Source organism: Amphiura filiformis, chromosome 12 (assembly GCF_039555335.1).
Source record: "Amphiura filiformis chromosome 12, Afil_fr2py, whole genome shotgun sequence".
Lineage (NCBI taxonomy): Eukaryota > Metazoa > Echinodermata > Ophiuroidea > Amphilepidida > Amphiuridae > Amphiura > Amphiura filiformis.
Window position 1 is genome coordinate 6,342,562 of NC_092639.1, and position 14,357 is coordinate 6,356,918.

Genomic DNA, 14,357 nt, shown 5'->3' on the forward strand with positions numbered 1-14,357 from the left:
TAAATATAAACCTGTATTTTAGATAGGGTATCTCGAGCTAACTGATACCCGGGCACTGTTATGAGAGGCAAGGACAGAGACATGAATATAAATCGGAATTGTCTACGCTGCGCTGGCAACATTCTCGTACTGGCACATGTTCTCGCGTGCACAACTTCATAAGATTGGGCTATTTTCGGATACTACATATTCAAATATGGAGAACGGAAATGCTAGGGATCATATAAGCTGTACATCATTACATATGCCAGACATCATAAGGAAGAAACGAGATGGGCATGAACTAACAACGGATGAAATAAACTGGTTTATTGATGGGGTTGTGAACAAACATGCCTGGCGCTTGTGAGGATACACAAATAGGTAAGGGCGCGCATAGAATTAAGTTTTGGTTCTTGCCCTGAGGATTCGGCATTTGGCGAGGGGATTTTTTCTTTTTTATGCATTCTGTATCACATTTATGTAACTTATTTCCATACACAACCGGGAAACCGGGGCACACCGACATCGCCTGGTTAATAATTACTTGGTACAGCAGAGACACTAAAATCAATACCCGGGATCGATACATGTGAATGTGCTATGCACGATTTGATATTCAGACGATAAATCTTTGGATACCGGGGTGGAAAATGATGAATATCTCCAGTAATTTTTTTATTCTAAAGAAGCCATATTTTTTTCCTTGCACTTGAATATATTGGACATGATAGTCGTTAGCTTGCGTATTGCGAAAGAGCTGTGCGTATTGAGCTCAAAAACTGACAACAATTCTGATTTTTATATGTGCCGAACTACAGCGCAGCGTATAGGCCACTCGAGGAGGCAGTCTAAAAGCAGATGGCCCCATACCATGCTCACTCACACACAGAGAGGCCAGTCACCGGGCTATTGTCAGTAATCTTAGTCGGATGTTCCTCGACCCATTATGCGTCTCAAAACTATTAAACAGATCGGAACAAAACTATAGATCCAGAGTTTCTTTTTCTGTTGGTTTTTGCTTGTTTTTTTGTTTATTTTTGCCCCTAAAGCTAAATCGTGCCATATCTAACTTTAATAGTTTCTTATACTTACAGGCGCTCTTTTGATGGCAATATACCACAATGGTATGACTCCTCGAGAGACGGAAATATTGACATCAGCAATGACAAAGAGTGGCGACATTCTTGATTGGCCTGATTCATGGAGAGGGAAACTTGTAGATAAACATTCTACAGGAGGAGTAGGGGATAAAATCAGTCTGGTTTTGGCTCCTGCTCTCGCAGCCTGTGGTATGAAGGTAAGTTTATTTGTCAGATTCTCTTTTAGCTTTTACTTTATTCTTAAAACTTGTTTCTTTTTTCTTTTTCTTTTTCAAGTTTGTTTTAATCCATTTTTCTCTTTTTTCTTATCTTTTCTTTCTTTCTTTTTTCTTATTTTTTTTCTTCTCTCTTTCTCTCTTTCTTTCTTTCTTTCTTTCTTTCTATTTTCTTATCTTCTTTCTTTCTCTCTTTCTGTTTTTCTTTCGTTCTTTCTTTCTATCTATCTTCTTTCTTTCTATCTATCTTCTTTCTTTCTCTCTTTCTTTCTTTCTTTCTTTCTTTCTTTCTTTCTTTCTTTCTTTCTTTCTTTCTTTCTTTCTTTCTTTCTTTCTTTCTATATATCATTCTTTCTAACGTTCTTTCGTGATTTTTTTCTTTCTATCTTTCTTTCTATCATTCTTTCTAACGTTCTTTCATGATTTCTTTCTTTGTTTCCCTATTTCCTTTTTATTTTCTACTTTTAATTTGTACATTTGCTATATTTTTATCTTATCGTCATGATCATTTTACAGCATACTAAAGGTATTTCGTAGATTTATTTTTCTTTCACTTATTTCACCCTTGATATATATAATTGTTTTCCTCCATTCGTTATTTGGTTTATTCATTTATCCAGGGTAGCCAGTTCAACCAAAATGCTGGGCTAACTCTATAATAAGAATAAACCAGGAAGTGCTTATTTTTGCTGCACCATGTAGTGCTACATACATGGTATAGAAGTGTATCTTACTATACTTAATACTTAGGCCTACTGACTAACTTTTTGGTCTCAAATGGATTATATCAAAATGACAGGAAGGTATGACCCCAAGTGGTGTTAAATGAAAAAGAAAAGAGCAAACAATATAATAGAAATATTTTCCACCACCCGTGGGTGATACTCCTCATAAGACCTGGATCAATATTCATCTACTCTGTCCCCGGGATTCTGTCACTCGCCTTTTGGCCTTAAATGGATATAATCTCAAAATGCCAAGAAGGTATGACCATCGGGTCTTGTCAAATGAAAGCGAACAACTAAAGAATATGATCATAATATTTGCCCATCCGGGGTGACACAAAAACCGGGTCAATATTAATATTTTGAATTAAATATCTAAGAAACTAACAAGGTATTAACCCCGGATGGTGTCAAATGAATATAATTGTTTTCTTAAAGGTTCCAATGATTTCTGGAAGAGGACTTTGTCACACCGGAGGAACTCTCGACAAACTTGAATCTATACCGGGGTACAATGTGCTATTCAAACACCAAGAAATAATTCAAATCTTGGACAAAGTTGGCTGTTGCATTGTGGGACAATCTTCCAACCTTGTGCCAGCAGATAAGAAGTTATACGCTACACGTGATGTCACGTCGACTGTTGAATGCTTGCCGCTACAAACAGGTATATGAATTAATTCAACTTATTAACGCGCGCTGTATGCATGGCATCAATGTGATGTTGTCACATGCAGCCTGCAGGTATAGATGAGTTGACTTCTGACGTCAATGCTTGGCAGTATGCGCACGCATCATCACAATTTCCATTGTGTTTTGCCTGGCAGTATGCGCGCGCATCATATTTTGTTCAGGGCTCGTGTTTTTAAAACTCCCGCCACATCAATAAGGCTATTGAACAGTGTAGTGGTTGCATGGGGTTCACTCAAGCATATCGATACACCAGTCCCTTGCCTTTGTTGATAAACATTGAGGTCAACTCATCTATATGACATTCAAATAACAAATAATGATAATGATTTGTCAGATGCCTTTCGAGAGCAGAAAAGTTGCCATATCGTACCGTAATTCTTATAACAAATATAGGGAATGATAATACCATAACTGGGAATAAAATTGTATTCTTATGAAAATAAGTCTGACTTTTTTACGAATATATTTTTTCTTGTAGAGTGTGTATAATAAATTACATGTACATATATATATTACATAATCTGAAAGTCTCGTTAATTGTATAAATTGTATTTCGTGTTTTTATTTTAGTATACCTATTTCTAAACACTTTTCAATTATATACATTTTACAGCATCAATTATATCTAAAAAGGCTGCTGAAAGTGTGGACGCGCTAGTACTGGATGTTAAAGTTGGAAAAGCTGCATTCAATAAGACGAAATGCGAAGGACGGGAATTAGCGAAAGCACTGGTACTGTATAAATATCTAATCATATTAATCGCTAGAGTTTTCCATAGATTTTAAAGGTTTCATTGCATAAAGACCAGGAAAACAAATTGAAAAGAAATTATTCGAACGACAACAAATAAAACGGCCAGGCTGAAGAAATCTAGCGGTATTATAGCATTACTTATGACAGCAACATCTTGTGGATATTATTCGTTGATTACTGAAGTCGACCAAAACCAATATTAGATAGAAATGCATGTAGCCAGGGTTTTTACTTTCAGGAGCTAGGGGCAAGATTTGAAGACGAACGACGGTACCAAACTAGATAGTATTGAGCCAGACAGACAATTAACCAATATTATAACTACTCCTTTTAGTTGGTGGTAATAAGGTAGAGGGTATTGCAGACACTGTTTTCTATTCGATTCCATAATCTGAGCAAAAAAAGAAACAATTCATTTAATTTTGTAATTATAACATTATGTCACTTGATTTCTCCGCAGATAAATGCTAGTGAGGGCCAAGGGGTCAAGACTATTGCATTACTCACAGATATGGAAAGTCCAGTTGGTAACACAATTGGTAATGCTTTGGAAGTGGCCGAGGCTTTGCAATGTCTGCATGGACGTGGTTCTGATGATCTTATGGAACTTGTATGCCAATTAGGTAAGTGTACATGTTGAAACATATCGTTATGAATTCGGCAGAGTGACGAATCGAGCATTTTGAGCAAATTGAGTTATTGTATGCTTGTGATTATGTTTCAGGCGATCTTTCATTTCCACCAAAAATTAATGATAAATCTTACTTCCCGACGTAGATATTGAAATTGTGATTTGGACGAATCGCGCATAAGTGCGATTAATGAATTTGACCAAAAGACGAATCGTATACTTAGCTGTACAAATCAGGTTGATCTATTGTATAGTGTAGCGGGAAACTCCGAATTTTCTATATTATAGGTCTGTCACACTACACCGAATAGGTCTTCCGTACAAGAAACGGATGGCATTTTAGTAAATCCGTTGTTGTTCGTCAATGATCGTTTTATGTTCTTTTTATGTCCTGCTATCATCCGCCAAATGCGTTTCGTGTTAGGTGATGTTCGTTAAGTCCGTCGGCAAGTTTGTGCATGCACAAAACTTGAAACGGAGTGTACCGAATACACAAGTTCGGTATTTACCCGATGTGCGTTCGTATGGTGCTGCATATTGCCGGAGTTTGTTCGCTCTCCTTTCGTTCATGTTCGTTCTTTGTTCGTTGCACTCGGCCCGTGTTCGTTGCAAATACGTTCCTGTGAGGCCTTCACCACCGGATAGCATATTTTTGCATTCGGTGATGTACGTTGACGTCCCAGACCGTCTTAGTGTCACACTACACCGGATCGGTCTTCCGTATAAGAAACGGATGGTATTTTAGCAAATCCGTTAGTGTTCGTCAATGTTCGTTTTATGTTCTTCATATGTCCTGTTATTATCCGCCAAATGCGTTTCGTGTTAGGTGATGTTTGTTTAGTCCGTCGACAATACGTTTCAAGTTTTGTGCATGCACAAAACTTGAAACGGAGTGTGCTCGAATACACATGTTCGGAAGTTGTCCGATGTGTGTTCGTACTGTTCTGTATATATACCCTGGGTTTGTTCGTTATTCTTTCGTTTATATACCGCAGGTGTTTGCAAGGTTTCGCAGGCGCTTGTGCCGGATGTAGGCCTATGGCGAACATGTGCATCGATCATGGGGGGACTTTCTGAAGGGTGTGTGACGCAATATCATATACCCAGTACTTTAGTGACTGACAAGTAGAAAAAGGGGAAAGGAGAGAAAAAAGAAAAGAAAGTGAGAAAAATTGGAGAGAAGAGAAGAAAAAGTTAAATTGCACGTAATTTTATAGTAGGCCTATGCATGTAAGTAGTATTGAAGAGAGAGGGAGGGGCACTTTCTGAAGGGTAGAGGACGCAATGTCAAATTCCTACCAGTTTTAGTGATTGACAAGAAAGAAAAAGAAGAAAAACATGGAAAAGGTTAAATTGTATACGTTATTGAGTAGGCCCAGGATAGTAGTACTAGTAAGCCTAAGTATAGGCCTGTGATTATTATAGACAGTGCTTAAATGTGGTTCCTTGGCCCAAAAGCCTGTGAAAATTACTGCCGGCCAGTCCATATGCAGGGCCCGTGATATTTTGTCACCAAAGTCAGTATTTAAGACTGACTTATAGGTCTATTCCTGACTTTAACATATCAATCCATGCATGCTTTACCTGAAATTACGAGTCTGAAGTCTTATATCTGTTATTTTTAAAACAATTGTTTATATTATACAATAATGGTGAAAACTTTTCAATGGCTTCAATTAGGCTTTCGTTTCACCAAATTGCGGCTGTTTCAAACTAAAATAGTACCCAATAATAGTGCTAAAATTGATCCCAAAAAATGACAAATGGCTTCAATTGGGCCTTCATTGTTCAAAGGTTTCTAACCTCTATTGCCCCCAGACGCTGGTTGCCCTGATATATCAGATTTGTAGCCCTTTTGTACTTATTAGCCAATATTTGACCATTTTCGTCAAAATTTACTCCCTTAAAAGTTGTCTTTCCCCAATTTGTTCACCCTCTGAAAAAGTGCTTGCTACGTCACTGCCTCTAAGGGGTCAAAACCCCTCTCAAACACCCTCTCCTCCCCCACTTTTCTGATAGGGTGGACGTCCCTGTTGGTGCCACATGCGACGGATTCGCCGGTCATTTGTCGGACGTTGAACGATTGAATATAAAACGCCTGCAGGATTATTAGCGGCCACAACGCATAGAGAGACGAACGGGAATCGGACCCCCAAATTCGGACGTTTGTCGGACGTTGGCCCCCAAATCCGGTCATTTGTCGGACGTTGAACGATCGAATATAAGACGCCTGCAGGATTATTAGTGGCCACAACGCATAGAGAAACGAACGGGAATCGGACCCCCAAATCCGGTCATTTGTCGGACGTTGAACGATCGGATATAAGACGCCTGCAGGATTATTAGCGGCCACAACGCATAGAGAGACGAACGGGAATCGGACCCAAAATCCCACCGAATCTTCTGCCGGACTGGTGATTTTTCCACCGAATAAAATATTTTTGTATTCGGTGATGTACGTTGATCCAGTCCGTCGTAGTGTGACAGACCTATTACATGTCCTATGCTGTTATATTTGATACCAATGGATAGCTATTGGTACCTTCTATCCAGTGATACCAAAATAAGTAAAAAACATTCCCCACACGATATAGCTATGGCGTAATTATGTCAGAGCGCCGTCGCAAAATTGGGAAATCGCAGAAAATTATACAGCACATAATATAAGCCAATATTGTTATTTCTACTCTAAAATCCTTTTAAAATTGATTTCAACCGGAGTTATCACTAAATATTGCAGGGATGAATATAAGATTATAAGTTATATACCAAGTTCAGAATCTATTGCCTTAGGACAATCAGTAATTTTTACATAAAAGTTCCACATCAAGGATGGGTGCTAGAGTTTACACGTACATGATGTTGAATGCGGATTCGTCACCGCATACAACTCTTTCCGCTGCAGTAGACACTTTTTGGATTCAGCATAAAGCAGAATAGCTGTAAATTCCTGTTTTGAGGGATATATCAATTGTTTCAGAACATGTAAGTATTGCAAATAATTGGTGCACATTCACTTCCATAATATACATTTCAAATGAGTGCTCACGAACGTTCTCAATTTGTAGAATGACCAATGGAATGGTACCATGTTCATAACGATATTATATACCAAGACATATCAAAGGTAATTTCATTACACAGGTATTAAATAAATTTTGAGGCAAATGGATATAGCTTAATATAGGGTCCACAACTGTACTTATAAGTTCCCCCTAATACTTTTTAAAATAGGTCGAAAAATATTATATAAAATGTAAAAATGTAAACATGGTTACATTGCCCTATTTATTTTACACATGTGGACCAATTTATAGCGTCACGCGTCATTGCGTTCAGTCACAATGGTTATTTGTGTAAGAAGTTTAAAGTTGCACCTGAGTCCATAGCAGTCAGGGTTTCTTTAACAAACGCATGAATAGAACTGGCATAATGCATTGTTTAAGAGCTGATTCCTATGGACTCAGGTGCAACTTTTAACACTCGGTATCTTTTTTTACATAATGAACCACTGTGACTGAACGCAATAACGTGCGACGCTATAATTTGGTTCACATGTGTACAACAAATAAGGCTACCTATACCTTTTTACACATTTACATTTCGTATATTTTCCGATTTATTTTAAAAAGTATTTAGGGGGGGAACTTGTGGACCCTATTTTTTTTTATTACGCGGAATATAATGTAAATTTTCACCTTATCCAGCTATCACACCAGGCGTACCAGAACATGGAAAGTTACACTAGTGAAAATGTTTAAAGACAATTCTGATGAACTCTCTGCGCGGGAGGTCGGTACCAAATTGTATTCAACGATGTACACTTATTACTTTAGATGCAGCGGTCTAAAACTTCGACTCATAATCGCGAGGTACCTCGAGGTATTAGGTTCGAGTCCACGTGGCGCCAATATGCTGAGCGCTTAGGCAAGCCCCAACATCATGCAGTTATTGTTAACTACATGTATGCACACAACACAGGGGCACTCACAATAGGCAACTGAACCTACTGGTAGCGCTGTGTTGCTCTATGTTTCAATTACTTATTCTTTTCCAAATATCTGAATCTTCAACCCGGTACAAGCTTTAATAACGGGGGAACATGCATTTTATTAAAAAGAAATCCTACCATCTATCCAAACTCGCCGTGTTATTCCAATTCACATTTTGCTTCACCGGGCAGCCATTTTTTTGATCGTATTTGGAAGATTGGTGTCATAAAACCGTCATAGGTACAAATTTAGTACTTTCTGTCAATCAATCAATTATGGCTTATTCTCTACATGTCAATCTTTAAATAATTGGCATAGTCCTTATAATAACGGTGGTCCGCCTTGATGAGTAAATGACAGCTAACAGCTGCAAACTAGTGAAAAATACCCCAAAACTCGGTCAGTGGAGCTCCGCTCGTACATGTCAATAGAGTCATTATCGATTGGATTAGTCGTCCGTAGCGGACAATTCGGTCGCTCATTGGATCAATATTATCAGGTGGTAATAAATTTGCATTGGACAATAGATTACTATATAATGGTTTAGTACTGCATATATCGGTTTAATCTTCAATAAGCGGGTTTATGGCTGGAAAGGTCGCGGTGAATATGCCGTGGACGACACTGCACTATGACCCAGGTGTACAAATGGGTACCGGCTTTATTCTCTGCCGGGAAGGTAACAGACAGGCTGTGGAGGAGCTGCAGCGATCCCTCGCAGTAACATTTCATAATAGGAGTCTGATCCAATCGCTTCAACAGAGAGATGGGCACTCCTCCCTGTGAACACAGGTTCGTCCTATTTACTCTTCACCTTTTTAGTTTTACCTTATTCATGTTATTACTTGCTCCCTTTACAGGTGGACATCTCCTAGGTTTGGCGCACAATGCCCTCTCAAACGACGACGGCGTCAATGACATCCACAATTCTCTCTGTGATGGAACTGCACTGAAATGTTTTGAGAAGATGCTGGTGGCTCAGGGTGTAGCTGCTGATCTTGCTGAAAAACTATGTGCTAAAGAGATGCAGGATATTGACGATGTGTGGAAACAATTGAAGAGAGCAAAACATTCGACAGACATCAAAATACCGAGGGACGGTAAGTGTGAAGATTTCCCGCTATTCTCACCTCGTAATTCAAAACCATAACGCATGCATGATGGTTCTAAATATCCAAAATGATCCTATTTCGGTCCTATTTCAAGAGAATTTTTAGCTATTTTACACTACTATTTTCTACTGATACATATAAACTCCCGTTATACTTTGGACAGGTTTCATAGAGTCGATAGATGCCTACGAATTAGCCGTTGTCTCACAAAAGCTAGGGGCTGGTAGAGCCAAAGCGACTGACAATATCGACCATGCTGTGGGTATTAGACTATTCGTCGGTCAAGGATCGAAGATCAAGGAAGGTAAGGATTGACATGGGAAAACAGTGTCATGGTCGACGGGAATTATATAAATAAACATAACTTTTCACCAGGTTCGCCGTGGCTCGAATTTCAACCAGCCTAATCGCGAAGTTTCCGTGGCAAAGTGGTTAAGGCACGGGTTTTGTAAACCTGATCGAGGTCCTGGGTTCAATTTCCGGGCGGGATCACTTTTTCTGCTTGTCTTCTTTATTGTTTGCGCGGCGAATGTTTATTAAAGGGGAATTTATATGTTTAAAGATATACACGTGTTATGGGGCTATTTTCTTTCGATTTAAATATTTCACTCCGCGATCGTTTCTCATGTCGAGGACGGCTGATTACATCTCTTTGTAGTCGGCAGCCAGCTCTTGATGGGGAAAGATCGCGTGGTATACTGGAAGTCATATTTTATGTTGTGACCATAATTATTTGAGAGGCGGAATTAAATAATAATGAAGATATATCTTGCGATCTGCCTATTTTCTCTTCGTGTGTTTAGCGAGCCATTCCCTGGGAACTTTGAGGTCCGTTGGCCCGTTATTGCGGTATGATGGGGCATATTTATTTTGAATGCATTTAGCCTGTTTAGCAGTCCTACACTCAAATAGCCTATAATGGTCATGATAAGCTGATGTTCCGGGGCAGAATTAAATTTAAACGTGCCACTATAGCGTCGTAAGCATTAGCAGGAGTTTGCTTTAGTATTAGAACTCCAATGACCAGTCATAAATCTAAACTTGATCATGTGATAACAAGCTCATTGCAAAATCTTGATAGCTTTAATTTGATACCACATTTGCTACAATACCAGTATTTGAAATTGCATTTTCAAAAGTTGCAAATAAAAACGATCACGCAGTCGAAATTGCTAATAAGCATGATAAGCGCGGTCAAACAGTTTATTCAATTTACCTTTTGAAACACGCGGGCATGGTGCGATCAATATTACTTAGCGATCGTTTCGAGCCATATAACATGGTTTACATGTTTTACTTTTTAAAATGTACCAAATTTTATCGACTAGCATCAATCTTTGTCAATTTAGAGGTTTTGGTAGCAAATGTACTGTGGTATCAAATTGGAGCTAATAAATTTCTGCACACAACCGTATCAATAAAATTGTCACATAGCTTGACCAGATTTAGATTTATGATCGGGAATATTGGAGTGAGGACTTTCGTTTGTGTCGTGTTTATGATGGACATAGCGGGGGACATATTTTTTCAGTCAAACGAAGTCTTATTGTATATTACCATGATTACTGTGACTGAATACGAATAGAGAGCTTGCGATTTCAAAACGCACATTTCAAACGCCCGTGCTTCTATTGAAAATCACTTTCATGTGACGGGATTTTGAATGGATCCACGGGCGTTTGAAACGTACGTTTGGAAATCACAAGCTCTCTGATATCAGTAACTGGTGCATGGGTAAAATATAGCTTTGAGTAGGAAATTGCAATCTCTCATTATTGACTCCATGTGTAGGGGAAGTCAGGTAGCTCAAGTCAGTGAATCCTCGTTCGTCATTTTCATGTTAGTCAGAAGTGATTCCAGAAGTCCGTCTGTGACTCCGTGATTGTCTTAGCAACACAGCGCTACTAACAATCTTATTTTGATATTTTCTGGTGCAAAATTAGAACATTTTACGGAGTCGTTTCCCACTGCATGACACAGTTTTATTCAGTCGATCTTTATTGAAGCAGTTTTATTTTAAATTATCTGGTCCGTACCTTTCACAGCTTAAAGGCCCATTCAGTGATTTGCTTATCCGCACGATTGTAAAAAATCATCAAGATTCAGATTTTGGTACCTTTCGTTGATGCAAGGCAGAGCAGTGAGCAGTGATTGCAATAATTGATAATAATACAATCACTAAAGATGCAATAGAACAATTGCTGACATTATGTTTACATCATAGGGTTAAATAGTATTTCACCATATTTTCAATTTCAGGAGAAACTTGGATTCGTGTGTATCACAACGAAGCAGCTCTACCGATTGAAACAGTCGACACAATCCAGAAAGCTGTGACAGTAGTGGACACAGAAGTACTGAAATCTTCACGTATAATTGATGTGATCAAACCTGATTGAACACACACTGGTGATCTACCTGATGCTAGGGCTATTCCAATTCAACAATTAAAGCTATTGTTGATTGTGGTTAAGCTCGATATTTCTGTTAAACTTGAAAATGTTGACCATGGTTTTTTTACTTCACATGTTTCGAATATAATTACATAAAAGGACAACAATCACCGCAAAATATGACAGTTACCATGGTTACAGCTTGAGATGAAGCGAAAATAAAATTGTGTTTTTTAAGTCCCGTCTGAATTTTCTGTTCTTGCGTTGGCACGCTGGGCCACTTTCCCTTTATTATGTTTTCCTTTTAAGCAATATACGAAATACCGAATACCGATCTCGTATACCGATATCGTATACCGCAATATCGTATATCGCAATATCGTAAAATATGACAGTTACAGCTTGCGGTATACCGGTATCGTATACCGCAATATCGTATACCGATATCGTATACCGCAATATCGTATATCGCAATGTCGTATACCGATCTGAATTCGTTTCAACTTTAATCGGTGATAAATATTATGCGACTTCCATGAGAGTGCTTGCCGCTGATTGGATGATAAAGGTAGCCACAGCCAATTGTTGCTTTACAAGCTCCCATTTATTAGGGTCTGGGTTATTATCAATATCAAACATGGCGTCTACAATTCCTGGAAATTTTTCACTCGCATAGCTATCTTTGCTGCTTGGTGCGAGTACTACGTGCCTATTATAACAAAAAATAGAAATTAAATTAGTAAAATAGAACAGATTCTGATTACATAATCGTCCGTATTCCATAGTGGCGTATAGTGGGGCGCCGCGAATAAACAACTTTTCGAGAAAATCGGGTTTGAAGAAATGCCAATTTAAAATCGAGTTGTGTAAATCAGACATTCATTATATTTTGTAAATGATGTGAAATTTCTGTAGTAAACTAAATAGATTTTATTGTTATATATTTTTCAAAAGAAATAAATACATACTTTTGCTGGCAAACTGACAATAAAACTATACGTCACTATGGAAAACGAACAAAACGCAATACCCTAACCTTTTCGTATTCCATAGTGGCGTATCGACCATACGCCACTTTTATACACATTTTATAATTATGAAATATCGGCAAAATGAAAAACATCGTATTCCATAGTGGCGTATAGGTCCGATACGCGTACGCCACTATGACATACGATGTTTTTCATTTTTGCCGATATTTCATAATTATAAAATGTGTATAAAAAGTGGCGTATGGTCGATACGCCACTATGGAATACGAAAAATGTCACTTTGTAACTATACGCCACATTTAATTAATCAATTACTAATTAATTAGCTAATTATGACTGATGAGACTTAGAAAAAATTAAAGAGAACATCATTAAAGACATATGTGCCAATTTTCAAAAAAATGACCAAAAATCACTATACGCCACTATGGAATACAGCCGACGAATTATGATAGAAAAGATTGATATTCTGAACCAAATCATTTCGGCTATCGTTTGTAAAAGTTTCAACACTAGCCTTTCACAAATCATATTTTCGATATCAAATTTGCAACTTCAAATCACATTTGTGACGTTTCGTCTGTTCGTTTATTTGTTTGTTTATTTGTTTACTTGGTTGTTTGGTGTGTTTTTTCGTTGCTTTTTAAAGACGTATAATTATTCAAACTTGTCAGTTCCTACCTTATAAGTGGCCTATCCGGTAAGCCCAATGGATCTATAAAGGCACGCTCCAATTTCTGAAGCTGATCATTGTATGTTCGCACTTGAAGTACACTAAAATAGATTAGGAAGAAATGATTATCATCAACTATCCAAAATATTTATTCTGTGGCTACGGTAGACATCTGGGTATACACAATAATGATATTGGGACAGTAAAATGGGCACTCACTCTGGCATTTCTCTTTTCATTTCCCCCAGCTCTTTGTTAAACACGCCCACAGTTCGTCATGCTACACTTCTTTACGGCCACTGTTCACAAAACCCTTTATTTTTGGTCAAAACGTACAATTGTATGCAAAATGTTCAGCTTACAATTCGGTTATCTGCATGACATGACACCATATTTGTTTGCTTAAAACAGCACCAAAATGAAAGGTGAAAAGCAATTTACTCAAAATGTGATCAAGCAAAATCAGTCTGAACATGCTGAAGTCGAACATCTTCAATTTTCAGTTTCGTTTAGGTTTGTAAACAGCACTTTGCGAAGCTACATTTTACAGAAAACCCCATTAATTTTGGACAATCAGTTCAAAACTACAATAGGATACAAAAGGAAATACTTCCTTTGTTTGGCTATATCTCAAAATCAACATTTCCGACTTCCGACTGATTTTGCTTAATTACATCATATATTCTTAGGGCAACATACTTTTTGAGGTCCAATTCTTCATCCAATCTTCGGTGAAAATCTTCTGCTTCTCTGGTAAAGTTATCTACAGCAGATCCCATACCAGCTAGTACGAAAAATGACAGAAAACAACATGCACTTGAATAGATTTGAAATAATCTTGGACATGTTAGCGGTTTGGGAAAAGAGAGCATGAACCTCGTTCACCCGTATTAAATGGAGAATATAATTGACTTAAGCAAATATTGATCTCTAGACCTAACTATGAAATAGAACCACTGCTTAGTGTAGAATGTTTATTTATTTAATTATTTATTTATTGGAACATACACTTTTTTATCAGTGGCACACGCCTAATCAGCGGTGCGTTCAAAACCAACATTATATACAAGAAACAAATTAAAAAGACAAATGAAA

The 14,357-nt window shown here is 37.8% G+C and overlaps 2 protein-coding genes across 2 annotated transcripts; one reads left to right on the top strand and one right to left on the bottom strand.

The window, feature by feature from the left end:
• The first annotated feature begins 210 nt into the window (after positions 1 to 210).
• LOC140165586 (thymidine phosphorylase-like) lies at positions 211 to 11,834 on the top strand. Its single transcript, XM_072188870.1, has 8 exons — positions 211 to 341; positions 1,077 to 1,279; positions 2,461 to 2,689; positions 3,329 to 3,447; positions 3,930 to 4,092; positions 8,953 to 9,192; positions 9,368 to 9,508; positions 11,464 to 11,834. The coding sequence occupies exons 1-8, from the start codon at positions 245 to 247 to the stop codon at positions 11,601 to 11,603; spliced, it is 1,332 nt and encodes a 443-aa protein (XP_072044971.1). The 5' UTR covers positions 211 to 244; the 3' UTR covers positions 11,604 to 11,834.
• LOC140165587 (putative N-acetylated-alpha-linked acidic dipeptidase) lies at positions 11,180 to 14,041 on the bottom strand. The gene is made up of 3 exons (XM_072188872.1): positions 13,962 to 14,041; positions 13,271 to 13,363; positions 11,180 to 12,306 (listed from the first exon to the last, which is right to left on the bottom strand). Exons 1-3 carry the CDS (start codon positions 14,039 to 14,041, stop codon positions 12,120 to 12,122), a joined length of 360 nt encoding a protein of 119 aa, XP_072044973.1. The 3' UTR covers positions 11,180 to 12,119.
• Positions 14,042 to 14,357: the final 316 nt, after the last annotated feature.

Bases quoted from the DNA above. Each gene is read 5' to 3' on its own strand.
- LOC140165586 (XM_072188870.1), top strand. From the start codon at position 245: ATGCCAGACATCATAAGGAAGAAACGAGATGGGCATGAACTAACAACG. The intron at 9,193-9,367 runs GTAAGTGTGAAG...TACTTTGGACAG, and splicing joins CATCAAAATACCGAGGGACG to GTTTCATAGAGTCGATAGAT. The intron at 9,509-11,463 runs GTAAGGATTGAC...TTTCAATTTCAG, and splicing joins AGGATCGAAGATCAAGGAAG to GAGAAACTTGGATTCGTGTG.
- LOC140165587 (XM_072188872.1), bottom strand. From the start codon at position 14,041: ATGGGATCTGCTGTAGATAACTTTACCAGAGAAGCAGAAGATTTTCAC. The intron at 13,364-13,961 runs GTATGTTGCCCT...AATCTATTTTAG, and splicing joins GAAGAATTGGACCTCAAAAA to TGTACTTCAAGTGCGAACAT. The intron at 12,307-13,270 runs GTAGGAACTGAC...TTGTTATAATAG, and splicing joins CCGGATAGGCCACTTATAAG to GCACGTAGTACTCGCACCAA.